This window comes from Elephas maximus, chromosome 21 (genome assembly GCF_024166365.1).
Source record: "Elephas maximus indicus isolate mEleMax1 chromosome 21, mEleMax1 primary haplotype, whole genome shotgun sequence".
NCBI classification, from domain to species: domain Eukaryota; kingdom Metazoa; phylum Chordata; class Mammalia; order Proboscidea; family Elephantidae; genus Elephas; species Elephas maximus.
The window spans coordinates 16,595,947-16,614,280 of record NC_064839.1 but is presented as its reverse complement, the minus strand read 5'-3'; the positions used below and the strand labels follow the sequence as shown (position 1 = coordinate 16,614,280).

The 18,334-nt window shown below is 43.0% G+C and overlaps 1 protein-coding gene across 2 annotated transcripts; it reads left to right on the top strand.

Annotated features, from left to right (window-relative positions):
• Positions 1–5,199: 5,199 nt before the first annotated feature.
• Positions 5,200–16,933, top strand: ZNF599 (zinc finger protein 599). 2 transcript variants are annotated; one of them, XM_049863709.1, is made up of 4 exons: positions 5,200–5,586; positions 9,102–9,228; positions 11,339–11,434; positions 14,760–16,933. In XM_049863709.1, exons 1-4 carry the CDS (start codon positions 5,569–5,571, stop codon positions 16,265–16,267), a joined length of 1,749 nt encoding a protein of 582 aa, XP_049719666.1. In that variant the 5' UTR covers positions 5,200–5,568; the 3' UTR covers positions 16,268–16,933. The 2 variants fall into 2 exon arrangements, with proteins under 2 accessions (XP_049719666.1, XP_049719667.1); XM_049863710.1 differs by lacking the exon at positions 5,200–5,586 and adding an exon at positions 5,597–6,191.
• Positions 16,934–18,334: the final 1,401 nt, after the last annotated feature.

Below are 18,334 nucleotides of genomic sequence, written 5' to 3'. Positions count from 1 at the left end.
GAAACAGCGTGGAAGATGGCTGGCACTAGGGTGAAAATGGAATCACCAAACAATGAATCACACCCAGTCCTCAAACTGGGCATTTCAGATCTTATCAGGTACCTCAATTTTTTTTTTTAATTTTCTTACACATATGTAAGAGAGTTTGCTTAATTCAATGTCATGAAAATTTACCCCTAAGCTTTCTTGGAATTATTTTATAGTTTTATCCCTTATATTAGGTCCATGATACATTTTGAGTAAATTTTTATATATGGTGTGAGGTAGAGGTCCAGCTTCACTCTTCCTCATGTGGATATCCAGTTGTCCATGCCCAGGAGCTGTTTGGGACTGTGTCAGGGTCCCTAAGACCACCCCCAAGGTTTAGTGATTCACTAGTAGGACTCATAAAACTCAGAAGTTGTTAAACTCACTGTTACAGTTTATTACAGCAGAAGGATACAAAGCAAAATAAGCGAAGGGTAAATGTGGATGAAATAATGTCCAGAAGAAACAAGGCTCAAACTTCCCACTAGTCTTCTTCAATGAAGTCACACAAGGCACACTTAATTTTTCCAGAACTGAGTTGTGACAATATGTATGAAGTGCTATCTACCAGGAAAGTTCTCCTGAACCTATGAGTCAAGGGTTTTTATCACGGGTCAGTTGCATAACCCCATGGTGCCTGCATGACTGCAGTTACTGAAGCTCTGGATTCCCAGAAGGAATGTAAATAATCACCACATATCGCTTTATTTGTACAAACTATCTAGACAAATAAGTACAGTGTGATTAAAGATCCTGAGCTTGCAAAACACTCTTATCAGTTGGAACATTCCAAGAGCATAATTTCTAGGAGTTGGCCAAGGGCCATTCACGAAAACAGGTCCTTCTTAGGGATGTGCAAGATTACACATCGCACCCAGCCCTGCCAAGTAAATGTTTTCCTGCACAGAGACGAACACAGCCAGGGACCATATAGAGGCCTGGGGTCTTTTTGTCTAAAAGTGGGAATACTGTGAATTTCAGTGGATGAAGGAGCCCCTTCATTGTGCTCATTATGTTTTCTGTCCATCCATTCTTCACGTACGTGTTCAGTCAGAGTGACTGGCTTTTGACCTGCTGCTTCGATGGGCAAGAGTTCCATGAAACCTCTGTCCTTTATCCACATGGCTACGTGCTGTTTCCTGGGCGCACCGTAGCGATAGAAGACACAACAGTGACTGAAACATGGGCCCTATTCTACAGCAGGGATGAAGGGTACCATTGGATGTGGGAAGCACATGAAAACCGTTGCAATAAAGCAATTCTGCTATGGCAGAAATTTGTCCCAGAGAGCAAAAAGGAGAGAAACGTCAAACCTTGGGGTCGGAGTACAGGAGTACAGGGAAAGTATGGCCTGGTGACCGAGAGCTTAGATTCTGGGAAGCTTAGGGTTCAATCCTGTCTGAAATATGCCCCAGGAAGGGTGATCAGGCAGTAAATAGGAAATGATATCATGCAGACTCCTGAAGGATGCAGTAGCCCCACCGACCCAGGTAGGGAAGAGCATTCCTGGCAAATGAAATAGCATGTGCCACAACCCTTGGTGGTCAAGAGCTAGGTCTCCTGGAGAAATCAGGTGGAGGCCAGTGTGGTTGAAGGGAAAAAGTGGAAGGCAGTGAGATACAGAACACAAGGGCTGAGGTAAAAGTCTTTGTAGGATACAATGAAAAATTCAGAATTTATTCTAACGGCTCTGGGAGTCCATATGAGGTTTTTATTAGGACAATGACATGATCTGATTTTTAAAAAAATAATTAAATTCACAGAAAGCTGTAAAGACAATATAGATATATACCATTTACTCTTCACTTGGTTTCCCCCAATGGTCAAAAAAATCTTAGATAATTATGGTAGAAATAGCAAAACCAGAACTTTAACCTTTGTAAAATACGCATGTGTGGAGTTCTATTTCATTTTATCCATTTGTAGAATTGTGTGACCACCACTGTAATCAAGATAATCATTCCATCACTCCAAAGAGCTTCCTCATACTGTCCTTTTACGGTCACTACACATACACACATACACGCGCACACGCACACACGCGTGCATGCACACGTGCACACACACACACACACACACACACACACACACACACACCCCCAGCATCCCTCACCCCTGGCAACCACTACTCTTTTCTCCATCTCTATTGCTTTGCCATTTTGAGAATGTTATGTAAGTGGAATCCTACGGTATGTGACTTTTTGAGATTGGCTTTCATCACCCAGTATAATGACCTCAGGATTCATCCAAGTTGTGCGTATCAGTAGTTTGTTATTTTTTATTGTTGAGTATTATTCAACAATATGGGAATACCAGAATTTATTTAACCATTCACTTATTGAGAGACATTTTGGTGGTTTCCAGTTATGAGCTATTATGAATAAAGCTGCTTATGAGCACTTGGGTACAAATTTCTGTATGAATATAAGTTTTCTTTACTCTGGGATAAATGCCCAGAGTGCAATTGCTGGGTCCTATGGAAGTATAATTTTAAAATTAGTATTTTTGTAAGAAACTGCTTAACTAATTTTGAGAGTAGTTGTACTATTTTTCATTCCCACCAACAATGGATAAGAGATCCAGCTTCTTTGAATTTAAGTCCAAGATCCATTGTGAATTAATTTTTTCATTTTTTTTCCCCCAGACTGTGGATGTCCAATTGCTCCAGTGTTGAAAATACTACCCATGCTCCACTGAATTGCATAGCAATTGGCCATACTTATATGGGGCTATTTTGGGGTTCTCTGTTCTGTTCTACTGATCTATGTGTCTGTCCTCTGCCTATACCACACAGGCTCGAATACTGTAACTATTTAATAAGTCTCGAAGTCAGGTACAGTGATTCTTTCCACTTTATTTTACTTTTTCAGAATTGTTTTATCTATTTTAGTTTCTTTGCCTTTCTATATAAATTTTGGAATAATCTTGTCTATATTTACAGAAACTATTGCTGTTAGTTCGATAGGAATTGCTTTAAACCTATATATTAATTTGGGTAGAATTGACATCTTTGCTATGTTGAGTCTTCCAAACCATTAACACGAAATATCTATTTATTTAGACCTTTAACACATTACACACACACACACACTCCAGTGCCGTCGAGTCGATTCCGACTCATAGCGACCCTAGAGGACAGGGTTGAACTGCCCCATAGAGTTTCCAAGGAGCGCCTAGCAGATTCGAACTGTTTAACTCATTACAGATTATAAATTCCTTTACCTTCCTCTTGGATAATATAGGGTATTTAGAATAATTTCCCCTGTCTTAGTTTATATGTTATTGAGGATATACATGGCGATTCCATTATTCTAACTCCAGAAGGAAATACAATTATTTCATACAGGTAATGAGTGGTTGTGTAAATGCACAAACACACCTCTTTCTGGGATTCTCATTTCTTCTGTCAGTGCAAACCTTTCAACTGGCATCGCTTCACTCTGAACTCAAATGTAATCTTTAGAGTGTCATTTTGTTTGGGTTATTTTTCCTTTAAAATTCTCATTTTGGGCCTTAGTCTTATTTCACACTGTTCTTGGAAAACACTTTTGCTATGAATAAAAATCTAGATTGGCAGTTTTTGTTTGTATTTTTTTTTTTTTAAGAATTTGACTATACTTTCCCATTATGTTCCTGAGTTGCAATTGATTTTTCTTTTTGTTTAGAGCTTCCTGGCATTAGAGGAAAAAAATCTGGACTGGATGCGTAAGATAACACATTACTCAAAGATTCTAACATTTAGATGAGGTCAGAGAATGGATGGGTTTGGGGTTGTCACATTAAGGAGGAAGTGAGGGTGTAGAATATAGAAGGTAAATAATGAGTATTTATGAGCAAATCAATGGACTGTGCTAGAAAATGAGTGCTCGCCAACCCCATGGCCTCCTTCTGGATGCTCTGGAGGACAGGAAATTCCAGCTTCTCTTATATTTGAGACCATGTGAATGAGTTGTGTGGAATGAAAGATGGGCAGAAGTGATTGTGAAATCGTGTCTTATGTTCTCATTTTTGCTCCTTCCTGAGGATGCCTCTTTGGACGCTTAGCTTCTCAGTGCTATAACAGAAATAGCACAAATGGGTGGCTTTAACAAACAGAATTTTATTTTCTCACAGTTTAGGTCGCTGTTGTTGTACTTAGGTGCCACCAAGTCAGTTCTGACTCATAGCGACCCAATGTACAACAGAACGAAACACTGCTCAGTCCTGAGCCATCCTCACAATCGTTATTCTTGAGCCCATTGTTGCAGCCACTATGTCAATCCATCCCCTTGACGGCACTGGGTTTGGTTTGGGTTTGGTTTTGGTTTTTCTACCAAGCATGATGTCCTTCTTCAAGGACTGGTCCCTCCTGATAATATGTCCAAAATATGTGAGACACAGTCTCACCATCCTTGCTTCTAAGTATTCTGGTTGTACTTCTTCCAAGACAGATTTGTTCGTTCTTTGGTAGTCCGTGGTATATTCAATATCTTCACCAACACCATAGTTCAAAGGTATCAATTCTTCTTCAGTCTTCCTTATTCATTGTCCAGCTTTCACACGCATATGACACCATTGAAAACACTATGGCTAGGGTCAGGCACACCTTAGTCCTTAAAGTGACATCTTTGCTTTTTTAACACTGTCAAGAGATCTTTTGCAGCAGATATGCCCAATGCAATATGTCGTTTGATCTCTTGACTGCTGCTGCCATAGGTGTTGTTTGTGGATCCAAGTAAAATGAAATACTTGACAACCTCAGTCCTTTCTCCATTTATTATGATGTTGCTTATTGATCCGGTAGTGATTCTGATTGCGACTCGTAATGTACCTAAAGGACAGAGCAGAACTATCCCATTGGATTTCCTGAAGCCAACTGCCAGATCCTTCACTTTCGGAACGGTTCGTGGGTTTGAACCACCGACCCTCCGGTTAGCAACCCAGCGCTTAACCACTGAGCAACCAGTACAAACTTACCCCCCAAAATCCCAAACTCATTGCTGCCGAGTCCATTCCGACTCCTAGTAACCCAACAGAACGTCGTGTCTCTGAGGACAGGAAGTGCTCCCCTCTTTTCACCTGGATGTAGGTCAGAAACTACATTACCCACAAGGCAGTGTCTGGCGCTTCAGAGGCCTCAGCTGGGCCAATGACAGAAACGAGAGGGTGTTTCCTGCAGCGGCGTGGGCATGACTTCCGGCGTGGCGACTTAAGACGTCATTTGCCTGTGACTGGGCTTAGGGACTGGAGGCCTGGGTAGACGTCGGTGGTCTGGTTACTCTTCGGAATAAATCAGAAAAAGATAGTGAGAATACCTCCACGCTTTTGTACCAACCGTGACACCCGCCCCCCACCCCACAGGGTTGTCTGCCGGAGAGCGCCTCCGAACCCGCCCCTAGTTCCGGCGGCTTCTGGAGGCGGTGCCCGGGCCTTGGGCGCATTTTGCACAGCGGAGACTGTGGCTCGAGGTCACCCCTCCGGGGCTGGAGTGAGGGGTCAGCTAAGCCCGCTGGATCAGGTTTTGTCGCCGCCTCTCAGGCCCCGCTGCACCCACAGGGTCCCATGGCTGCGCCGGCGCTGGTGAGTGGAGCTTTCCACAGGCCCCCACCTGCTCGGAACCCCGCCCTCACGGCCGTATCCGCAGTGTCATAGGGGATCTTTCTCGATGCCGTTGGATCTGGAGGCCATGGGAGGAGGGGCAAGGGCAATCACTTCCAGCCCGGAGACCTAAATTTAGACCAGATGTTATGAGGAAAGGTCCCATTTCTGGCTCTAAACCTCAGCTTGTGCCCTTGCTGCCTTAACTGTCCATTCTCTTGAGTCTAATATGGGAATATTAACAGTTCTCTGTGGTTTGAGAGAGTTGGAGAGGGCACACACATGACGTGTGTCCATTGCTGTGCGCGAGTCAAAGAGCATCACCCTGAACACCTCCTGGGGAGGGACAGCCTTGGTCCTGCAGTTATCACAGGGGCTCAGCCCAGCGGCATTTTGGTTCTCAGGCCTCCCTGCCTCAGGCCTGTACGCAGCTGAAAGCTGGGAGAGGAAGACCTATGGGAACAAAAGTGAGTTGGGGGCAGTGTATTTAGATTGGCTGTTCCCCTGATAGGAGTAGAAGGCCCCTGGACAGGCTAGAAGACAAAGTTACTGGATTTATCGTTGCAGATACCATCTGTTTATTACAGGTGAGGTTGGCTTGCCACTTGGAGCAGCGAATCCATTTTTCTCTTTAACACATTGACTTAATTTGGAAAGTGAATTCATTACAATATTCAGTAATGAAAGTGAACTAGAATGTTGTGTCTTGTGGCGTAAACACACACCAGGCCCCTGGTTACTCTTCAGCATATCACCCTGCTTATGCTCATCACAGTCAGGCTCATCACCATCAGGACTTGTCTTAATTTATTTTCATTTGTTGTCACCTAGCTTGCTTCCTGATTTCATTCCAGCTTCATGCCAGTGTCCCTTCCTCAGAGATGTGATCCCCTGCCAGTGCACCTCATGCGCAGCCACTGCCTGTCTCTCAGTGGAGGCTTGAGTGTTGCTATGATGCTGAACAGGCTTCAGTGGAGCTTCCATACTAAGATGGACTAGGAAGGAAGTCCTGGCAACCTTCTTCAGAAATCAGCTAGTGAAAACACTATGGATCACAACAGTCTGATCTGCAGCCAGTCGTGGGGGTGGCACAGAACCTGCAGCATTTCATTCTGTTGTGCATGGGGTTGCCATGAATTGGGGGCCAACTTGACAGCAGCTAACAACAGAGCTGTCTGACATTAGCTTGTTCATTTACTTACTTAGTTCCTTATTGAGGATCTGTCCCCAGCCCTGGGCATGAGCTCCTGCTCTTCACTCTATCCCCAGGCCTAGAACAGTGCCTGGCCAGTAGCAGGTGCCCAGTAAGTGGATGATAAATAAAAAACTCTACCCTCCAATGCTCCCATCATATTGCGATTAAATCCAAACTCCCCCACCATGACTATAAGGCTCTGCCCAGTCCACACCTGACCACCCTCCTCTGTCCTTGTGATCTTCTTTTGCTCACCGCCTTTATGTCATGCTGGCCTGAATGTGGCAATCTCATTCCCACTTCCCATCCTTTGCCCTTACATTTCCTTCTCTCTGTGACACAGTCCCCAGCTCTCTGCAAGGCTACTCTTTGGATGTGTGCTGCCTTGAGTTTTCCCGGGGTGCTGTAGAAGCAAATAGGAAAAACACTAATTATAAAACAATAATAAAAACACTAATTATATAACAGCTTGTCTTCACTGAGCCCTTGGAATATGCTGAGGAGCAGTTCTGTGTATTACCTCATTTAATCCTCACCTTCTCAAGAGTTCTTTTATTATACTTGTTTACAGAAGAAGAACTGGAGACTTAGGTTAAGTTACCTGTCCCAGGTTGCACAGCTCATAATTAGCAGAAACTCACATCCAGAACACTGACTGCCAGAGCCTGCATTCTTAGCCAGCACTATCCACAGTGGGCTGGAGAGCCCTGGGGCTGACACCTAAAGTCAAATTTGTAAGAATGGAGGCAGGCCTTTCTTTGGCAGGTGGCCATGGGAACGAGGCGGGGTTTGGGGAACATTCTAGGTAGAGGGAACTGTGTGGACAAAGGCAGGGAGTTATCTGTTGTCCAGGGAAGCACAAGAGGACCTATGGGTTTGCCAGGGGCTCCCGCCACCTGCTGAGATGTGTCCCCAAGAAGACTAGACTGATGAATGTTCATCCCATCCTTACGCAGGACAGACATGGCCAGAGGCTGCTGCCCATGTTCTCATGACTATAGCCCGTATTGTCCCTGGCCACTCATGTCACTTAGTACTTAACCAATAATACCTCTCGGAAGCATGTTGATAGCAGCTCAGAAAGAAAAAGAAGCTAGTGGTTCCTTGTGCAATCTCCCCAGGATTCTGGAAGTCCCAGATGCAGCTGAGCCAAGCCCCAGGCAGGTGGCATCCCTTCAGGTGCCTCTCCTGAGACATGAGTGACGATAGCTCTGTTCTTCTGCCTGTATCCGTGGAAATGTTTTCAGGAGTAGCTGAAATGGGTTTAACTGGAAAAAATATTGGAAATGTTTCTCACCCTTTTCACTGTTGATTGACTGTGGCAGTAGAGGAATAGGAGGGGATTATGTCCATAGACCCTCGACCAGGGGGACCTGGATTCACGTCTCAGCTCTTCTCATTAGACATGCAGCTTTCTGAGCCCCACTTGCTGTTTGTGATATGGAGGTGAATGATGGCATTTACCTCACAAGCCGTGGGAAGATTAATACAGTTCACAAACCCACACCGAGCACTAACATACCCAAGCACCGCTTTAAGCGTTTGCTTTATGAACATTTTAACTCTTACAGCAACTTAGTGAAGTGGAACCTCTTGTATTGTTGGGAAATTGAAGCTCAAAGAAATTGAGAGACTTCCCCCAAGGTAACACATCTGGCATATGTTGGCCTAAGAGGCTAAAGAGTTAAGCCCTGGGAGTCGGCCTCAGACCTGACAACTTTGAGTCAGTTTAACACAGCATGTGAAACTGTCAGGTACAGGCAAACGGTGCGGACCAGTGAGGCACAGCTGCTGCAGCTGCTGCTGTTACCTTTTTTTTTTTTTTAACCATTCCTCTGGCGTCCTAGAGCACTTGCTATCTGCTCCTCATAGTCTACACAGTAGTATCATGGTTTTGTGTCCTTCTCCAGTGGCTTCTCACATAACCACCCCCCCCCCCAAAAAAACTGTTGCTGTCGAGTTTATTCCAACTCACGGTGACCCCACAGCACAGAATAGAACTGCCCCTTAGGGTTTCCAAGGAGCAGCTGATAGATTCGAACTGCTGACCTTTTGGTTAGCAGCTGAGATCTCAACCACTTGTGCCACCAGGGCTCTGCCTCTCAAGTAGGAGCCTTTTATCTCCCATAGCTTCGTGTTCTGTCAGAGGCAGCATTTGCCTACCCCTCGAGCCCAGCACAGACCTGGGTGCTCAGTTATTCAGGCCTTGTCTCACCGGACCTTTACCTGTGACCAAGCAATAGGCTCTGATCTCATCCAGCAGCCCCACAGCCTACCCCACCACCTCTGTTTGACTCTCCAGGCACTGGTATCATTTGAAGATGTGGCCGTGACGTTCACTGGGGAGGAATGGGGGTATCTGGACCTGGCGCAGAAGATCCTGTACCAGGAAGTGATGCTGGAGACCTGTGGGCTTCTGCTCTCACTGGGTAAGGCCTCAACTCTCCCGTGTGAGTAACTTACAACCCTTCATTCTACCCTCTCTAGGCATGGCTGGTTGAGAAGGCTTCAGGAGCCTGTCTTCCCTTCTCCCTGTAGCTCCAATGTGTTCTGGTCTTACCTTGTCTTGCCAGATTACCCTAACTCTGCATCAGGGGCTATTATGTAAGAGAACAGTCTTTCTTGAAACTCTCACCCCTGTGCCCAGCACAGGATGGCCTCAGTCTGATATCATTCCAGATTCCCACAATAGGGAAGATGATTGGCCCAGCTTGGTTGGGTCACATGTCCTCATAACTTGTGAATAATGGGAGGTTCTCCAAGGAGGTGAATCAGTCACATACCAAGAAGGTTTCTGTTGTCACCGTTAGTCAGTGTCTTTCTAAGCAACACTGTATTGGTTAAAGGTTTCTGTGTTCCCTGGTACCTGCGTGGAACTCTTATTTCCTAAGGCCTGGGCCACACATCTCTGCTGGAATAGGACATGGTTTTAGAAGGTACATAGACAAATACATCATCAAATGGCATTGATGGACATTCTAACAAACCTGCTTCTTTTCCCCTGACCTTTTCCTGCCTCCTGATTTTTACTGAAAGTCTTGGTTTAGTATCAAGTCTTTAATTTCCTCATAGCTGTTGCTAATTTCCTTCTCAACAGAGGGAGCAACCTCAGACTCACAGCCTTGAAGCAGGCAGCATGAGCTTGCTGGGACTTAATACCATTTTTCTGATTTTATTGTATTTTTATGTAACCTTTCTCTTAGAACAAGTGAACTAGTATCTGTAAAGCTGTTAGAACTGGAGATGTAGCAAGTGCTACACATGTGTTTATTGTATATAACATATTAATCATAGGAACTGAAAGGAGACCCGAGGTTTCCCTGTTCCCCAATATCTAAACGGCTACCTCTGACAGGGCTTCCCCAGACTTGGATCCACATGCTCTCCCAGGAGGTCAGTCATCAGTCTAGTAAATACAATCTTACTTTATAACAATGTAATTATTTGTTAAAAGGAGATAAATGGGCATCAGCATTCCAGGTAGAGGGACCAACAGGAGCAAAGTCCCTGAGGGGCCAGGGAGCTGGATTCCTTAATGGAGGTGAAGGAGGGTCTGGTTCACCTTTTCCAGTGCCCCCTCACTGAGCTTGTTGCCGGGTACATAGCGGACATCAGTGAAATCTGCTGAATGGCAGATGGATGAGTTCTGGCCTGCAGTACAGGATTTTCTAGTTGAGGCTTCTGTGGACCCAGAGTCCTCCCGCCTTTTAGCCTTCACATTTGAAAAATATACTTGGCTGTATATAACAGAAGACCACCTCAGGCTGGTTTTACCCTGAAAAAAATGTATAACCTCACCTAATGAGGAGTCCTCAGGTAGTAGTTGGTGGATGACAACCCATTTCTCTTTTTCTCTACTTCCTCTCCTTGGTCCAAGTCCATCAGGCCACCATCTCACAGAGGCCACAGGGTAGCCTTATCCTCCTGACCAGAATGATTGACTGGCTTAGGTCATCTGCTTAGCTCAGGCAGCTGACAATTGGTCAGTTCCATTCACCATTGACTTTACAACCATCCGGTGTTTTACAGCCATCCCTGGGCACCAGAATCACCTTGGGAGCTTTAAAAAAAACTACCAACACTCAGTTCTTATGCCCAGAAACCTGGTTTCGTTTGTTCTGTGTTTGGAACCAGGCATCTCTAGGTAGTTCTGATACACGGGGAGGTTGAATCCACTGACTTAGATTAACTAGGAAACACATTCTGGAACGAAGAGTACCTTTTCTGAGCTTTCATGGTAACATATTTAAGATGTATACTCCTGTGTTCTTGAGACCTTTCATTTTTACCTAAATACTTATTCCCTGTTTGTTTCTCTGGTTCCCTGGGTGGTGCAAATGGTTAAGCGCTTGACTGCTAACTGAAGGTTGGCAGTTTGAGCCCACCCAGAGGTGCCTCAGAAGAAGGGCTTGGTGAACTGCTTCCTAAAGGTCAAGCCTTGGAAACCCTGTGGGGAAGTTCTACTTTGCACACCTGGGGTCGCTATGAGTGTGAATCGACTCAGTGGCAGCTAACAACAATGTTTTTCTCCATGAACAGGGAACCCTGTTCCCAAACCAGAGCTGATCTCTCTGCTAGAGCACAGGCAGGAACTATGGACAATGAAGAGAGGCCTCTCTCAAAGCATCTCTCCAGGTAGGTGACCAGGAGTCTGGCAGCTGGGTGACATGGTAGCTTACAGACTACCAGAAGATCACCATGTCTGGAATCCAAAGGGCAGCGTCTTTCTGTGGCCTTCCTGGGGTCTTGGGTGATCATGGAGCCCTTTGAGCTGTGGTCTGCCTGCCTTCCTACGCTCAGGGCTCCAACTGCTTGGTCTTAAATTGGCTTTGCTACTCACCAGTCTTGTGACCCTGGGGAAGTTACATAATATTGCTGTGTCTTTTGTATAAAAGTTAAGCTGAGTTAATGCTACCTGCCTTACCAGATAAACTCCAAAATCTCGGTAGCTCGACAGGTTATAAGAGTTTTTTCCTCAGTCATGCCGTGGTCTAATGTGGTCACCAGAGGAGCTCTCTACCACACATTTATTCAGGGATCCAGGTACATTCTGTCATTCGTATGTGGCTTTCAGTTTGCCCTGGCATCATTAGCTGGCCAAGAGGAATGGATGAAAAGGAGAGTGGAGACATCCTCTTCTGCACACGTGTTGCTTCCATTCACACTGCATTTTCAAGAACTGGGCACTAGGCCACATGACTGTACTAGGCTGGGAAATGTCATTCAGGTTTGTGCCAAAGAGAAGAGCCTCTGGGAATGGCAGACATCTACCCAGTCTGCCAAACTTAGCCTATGCTTGAAAAAGAGTAATAATGGTTTCTGCATCATTGGGTTGTTTGTCTTTTGTTAAGTTGTGGAAGTTTTTTGTATATTGTGTTTTTTTGCTGATTGTAATTTTGGTGTTATATCTAATAATCCATCATTAAGAACGTGGTTCCATAGCCATACCCCTATTTTGTGTTCTAAGAGTCTTATGGTTTTAGTTTTCACATTTAGGTGCTTGATCCATTTTGAAGTGGTTTTTGTATATCGTGTGAGGCATGAATTCTGCCTCACTCTTCTGCATGTGGAAATACAGTTTTTCTTTTTCTTTTTTTTTTATTTATTAAAGAGACTCTTCTTTTTCCAGTGAATGGACTTAACACCTTTGTCAAGCACTCTAGTCAAAAATTGACCATAGGTTTATTTCTGGACTCTCAATTCTGTTCTTTTGGTGTATATGTCTATTGGTATAGACTGTTTTGATTACTGTAGATTTATGGAATGTTTTAAAATCAGCAAATGTGAGTCCTTGTACTTTCTGCTTCAAGATTGCTTTAGCTATGTGGGGTTCCTTGCCCATCCATATAAGTTTGCGGATTGGCTTCTCCATTTCTGCAAAGAAGGCTGTTGGAACTCTGACAGGCATTGTATTTAATTTATAGATTGCTTTGGATAGTATTGACATCTTAACTATATTGTCTTCCATGAACACAGACTGCCCTTCCATTTATTAGGTCTTTTAAAATTTTTTTCTTCAATAATGTTTTATAGTTTTACATGTATGGTATCCTCCTTTGTCTCTTAAAATATATTTTGACTTAAAATTTATTGTGTTTTATACCTTCTTTGTCCCTCTTTTCCACCAGTGCTGTCTTCTTTTGTGGGAAGTAGATATTTTTTATACTGAAGTATTTTGTTTTTGTCTCATTTTCTTTTGTTTATTTATTTTTTTTACTTTGTGATGGCCATGGGGATTCATTTAACATCTTACATTTATAACAACGTGGTTTATATTGATAACAACTTAATTTCAGTAACATACAAAAACTACACCTCTACTGATCTTCCCCCCTCATTTATGTTGTTGTTACACAAATTACATCTTTATTCTTAAAATGCCCTGTAACTTAAAATTTTTTTTGAATGTTTTTTTCACTATAAAGCATGAAGGACATATCAGCTGTATTTGCCAACCAAAACTACCTTAAATCTGGCCCTTATACTTTTCAGGAAATTACTTTTAATGGAGACATTTGTTTCCTCTGTATGTACAACTTCAAGTTACTGTCTAATGTCTTTTAATTTTCTTCCTGGAGGACTCCCTTTAGCATTTCTTGTCAGACTGGTCTGGTGATAACAGATTCTCTCATCTTTTGTTTATCTGGAAGCATCTTAATTTTGGAGCCCTGGTGGCGAAATGGTTAAGAGCTGTGGCTGCTAACCAAAAGGTCAGCAGTTCAAATCCACCAGGTGTTCCTTGGAAACTCCATGGGGCAGTTCTACTCTGTACTATAGGGTTACTGTGAGTCGGAATCGACTCAACGACAATGAGTAAGTCTTAATTTTGCCCTTATTTTTGTATAACAGTTTTACTGGGTATAGTATTGTTGGCTGACAGTCCTTTTCTTTCAGGACTTAAAACACATCATCTCACTGCCTAATTGCCTGCATGGATTCCGAAGAGCAATTGGCACTTAATTTGATTGAGGACCTCTTGTATGTGATACTTTGCTTTTGCTGCTTTCAAAATTCTTTCATACCCTTGGTTTTATAGAGTTTGATTATAATGTGTCTTAGTGTGGCTGTTTTTGGACTAATCCTACTTGGAGTTCATTGAGATTTTTGGATATGTAACTTCATGTCTTTCCTGAAATTTGGGAAGTTTCAAGAATTATTTCTTCAAATATTCTTTCTGCTCCTTTCTCTATTTTCCTTCTGAGGCTCCCATAATGTGAATATTAGTCTGCTGGATGGTGTCCCACAGGTCCCTTAGGCTTTGTTCATTTATTTTCATTCTTTTTTCTTCTCAGACTCGATAATTTCAGTTGTCCTATTTTCAAGTTTACTGATTCTTTCTTCTGCCACCTTAAATCTACTGTTGAACCCCTCTAGTGAATTTTTTCATATCTCTTATTGTACTTTTCAGCTTCAGTCTGTTTGGTTCTTTTTTAAAATTCAGTTCTCTATTAGAGATCTTGTTTGGTTCTCACATTGTTTTTCTGAGTTCCTGTAGGTCTTTTTCTGTATTTTCCTTTAACTATTTGAGCAAGCTGAATGCTTTAAAGTCTCTGTCCAGTAATTCAATTATCTGTTCTTCCTCGGAGATAGTTTCTGTCCCCTTATTTTGGTCTTCTGCATGGGCCAACTTTACTTCCTTTTCATATGCCTTGTGATTATTTGTTGAACTTGGTATTTAGCTATTATACTGTGATAATCCTGGAAATTAGATTCTTCTCCTCCTCTAGAGTTTGCCCTTCTTCCTCTTTATCACTGTTATTATAATTGTTATTATTTTAAATTACTGGAGGTTGTAGTTCTTTGCTTTAATACCAGACTGCCTGTGTAGGTGCACCTGTTATTGATGCAGTAGGCGTCAGAGGCACTCTTTTTATCTCTGTTCTTCTACTGAAGTGGTGATTTCGCTTATTCCATGTTGGCATCACTAACAGGCCCCTTTTTTGTATTGGATTCCCTTCAGGTGAAAAAACAAAACCCAAGACCACTGAGCCTACCGCTTCTCTGCTGACCTCTGAAGAAACCTCCTTCCAAGAACAAGTGACACAGGGAGCCTCAAAGGATTTCAGGTTGGAGCAAGCCAGGGATCAGGAAGGGCCATCAGAAATGCCTGAAGGGACTGTGAGGCCAGGAACACACCCCCACAAGGAGACCTACCCCAGGAAGTTGAGCCCTGATTCTGGGACAGATGATAGTCTAAGGATGCTACAGGAGCAAGTTGCTCCAGGAGATGCTGTCCATGAACAAGACTCACACAGACCAGGAAAAGACTCCATGATTGATGCAGGGAAGAACCCCTGTATTTGCAGGGAATGTGGGAAAGGGTTTAGCAAGAATTGGGCCCTAGTTCGGCATCAAAAAATTCATGCTGCAGTGAAGCCCTATGAATGTAACGAGTGTGGCAAAGCCTGTCACTACCTGGCAGACTTTGTTCGACATACAAGGCTTCATACTGGGGAAAAACCATACAAGTGTATTGAATGTGAGAAGGCCTTCAAGCGCAGATTTCACCTCACAGAGCACCAGCGTATTCACACTGGAGAGAGGCCCTATGAGTGCAAAGAATGTGGTAAAGCTTTCACCCACCGCTCTTCTTTTATACAGCATAATATGACCCACAGTGGAGAAAAACCTTTTTTGTGCAAAGAATGTGGGAAAGCTTTTTACTACAGCTCTTCCTTTGCTCAACACATGAGAATTCACACTGGAAAGAAACCCTATGAATGCAGTGAATGTGGAAAGGCCTTTACTCATCGCTCCACTTTTATCCAGCATAATATGATCCACATGGGAGAAAAACCCTTTTTATGCAAAGAATGCGGGAAAGCTTTTTGCCTTAGCTCATCCTTCACTCAACACATGAGGATTCACACTGGGGAGAAACCCTATGAGTGCAGGGAATGTGGAAAGGCCTTTACTCATCGCTCCACTTTTATCCGGCATAACAGGACCCATACTGGAGAGAAGCCCTTTGAGTGCAAAGAATGTGGGAAAGCGTTTTGCGATGGCTCTTCCTTAATTCAACACACGAGGATTCACACTGGTGAGAAGCCCTATGAGTGTAGTGTATGTGGAAAGGGCTTTACCCACCATTCTGTCTTTATCCGACATAATAGAACCCACAGTAGAGAAAAATCATTGGAGTGCAAAGAATGTGGAAAAGCCTTTTACTATAGTTCTTCTTTCACTCGACACATGAGGATTCACTCTGGAGAGAGGCCCTATGCTTGTGGTGATTGTGGAAAGACATTCACCCAACCAGCAAATTTTGTCCGCCATAATAGGATCCACACTGGAGAAAAACCCTTTGAGTGCAAAGAATGTGAGAAGGCATTTTGTGATAACTTTGCCTTAACTCAACACATGAGAAGTCACACTGGTGAGAAGCCCTTTGAATGCAGTGAATGTGGAAAGGCCTTCAGCCACAGTTCATCCTTCGTACACCATCGAAAGATTCATGCCGGAGTTTAAAAGGCCTTTTAAAGTAGGTAGGAAAGCCTTTTGCAGATGGGTTCAGTTCAGTCAATTTTAGTGAAGCCATACTGGTGAAATACCTTTTTAATGTACGTTGAGGTAAATCTGTTGGCCAGAGAAATGTCATGCTTGGCATCTGAGAATTTATACTGAAGAGAAACATTAGAAGTATCATCTCTGTGAGAAAGCCTTTTGTGGCAGGTCATCACTTGTCATCTAAAGAGTCATATTGGAAATTGACCCAGCCTAGAGCCTTACATTACACTTGAGAATCATCCTGGAGAAGGACACAGTGATTATTGTGCATTTAGGAAAAACCTCAGTGACAGCTCTATTTATATTACAAGTCCATACCAAGAATGTTTTAAAAGAACAAAAAGGAGGTAGATGAGAAGCATAGAAATGTAAAAGAAATGCATTTGTGGCTTCTTTGAAACTTCCCTGCCGAGCTTATGACAATTTGTCATTTTTTTTTTTGAAGGGAGGTTGGGGTATGAGAGGCAAAAAGGCCTTATCCCCATTATGTGTTTCTAATGTACATTCACTGCTGTCCAGTGCCAGGAGAGTTGGAATGTTAAGGACAGCTCTGCAAACATTTATTAAAAGTGTTTTTTGTTCTAAAACATTGTCTACCCTTGTAAGGCCTAAGTCTTTGTAAAAACAAATATATATATATATACACACATACATATACATATATATATATATAATGAACATTTTAGTCATGAAACCTTTCAAACGTAAGAATTTAGAATACTAAAATATTCTATATGTTATGGATTCAGTTGTGTCCCCCCAAAATATATGTTCTAAACCCTAACCTTATACCTGTGGTTATAACCCCATTTGGGAATGGGTTTTCTTTTTATGTTAATGAGGCAGTATTGGTGCAGGGTGCGTTTTTAGTCAGCCTCTCTTGAGATATAAAAGGAGCAGATTAAGAAAGCAGAGATAAGGGAAGATAGATGCCAGGCCACATGAAGATCACCAAGAACCAAGGAATAGAAGCTGAAGAAACAAGGAACTTCCTCCAGAGCCGACCAAGAGAGAAATCCTTTCCCCAGAGTCAGTGCCCTGAATTGAGACTTCTAGCCTCCTAACTGTGAGAAAATAAATTTGTTAAAGCCACCCGCTTGTGGTATTTCTGTTTTAGCAGCACTAGAGAACTAACATCATCCTGTTAAAAACCTGTTGCCGTCGAGTCGATTCCGACTCATAGCGACCCCACAAGACAGAGTAGAACTGCCCCATAGAAGACATCATATATTATTTCATATTCTAGCAGAGAAGAAACTAAAATGGGTACATTTTACTATATACTTAAGTGTCTTTAAATCTTTGATTAAACAAAACATAAAAACTCCTTGATGAGGTTTCGAATGCCCAGTCGTCTCTCTTTCTTGATTCTGGTCTTCTTGTTTTATTTTCTGTGTGATTTGGGAATGCTCTTGTAGCTCTGTGACCTTACCATCTGAATCCAAATTCATTCTTGTGAGTAGGATTTGTTAAATCCCTTTAATCCTCTGTAGAGGGGGCTTCTCCATATCAAGCTCACAGTTTTTTAGAGGTTAAATTGGAGGTAAAACAAGCAAGGAAAACTGCCAAGCTTAACTCTTGAAAATTTTGGAAAAACAGACTTGGAGAAGGAATCTCATTGTTAAATCTTATAAAAGATTGTAGGAAGAGTTATTATAAAATGACTGCAATTTTAACAAGCGGACCAGAATGTTTTCTCTCAGTGGGGAAGTGTTGCCTTCCTCAGGAGCCTTGTCTGTACTGTAGCTATGACAGTACTTGTAGTTAACCCGGTGGTTAAAAGCCTGGACTCTGGTGATGGGTTGGGATTTCAGACCACCTGTAACTGTTTACATAAAGAGCTGGGTGACCTTGACCATGTCACTTCTTCCTGGGCCTCAGTGTTCTTGGCTGTAAGAGTGGAAAAGATGGTCAATAAACCTTAAAGCACAGACCCAAAACAGGTCCAGGTTCAAAGCAGCCCAGCCAGGTTCAAAGCAATCCAGGAAAAGAGAACCTCATATGCCATGACCCCGAGGATGGCAACAG

Coding starts and splice junctions, on each gene's coding strand:
- ZNF599 (XM_049863709.1), top strand. Junction 9,229..11,338: donor TGGGCTTCTGCTCTCACTGG/GTAAGGCCTCAA, acceptor CTCCATGAACAG/GGAACCCTGTTCCCAAACCA. Junction 11,435..14,759: donor CTCTCAAAGCATCTCTCCAG/GTAGGTGACCAG, acceptor GATTCCCTTCAG/GTGAAAAAACAAAACCCAAG.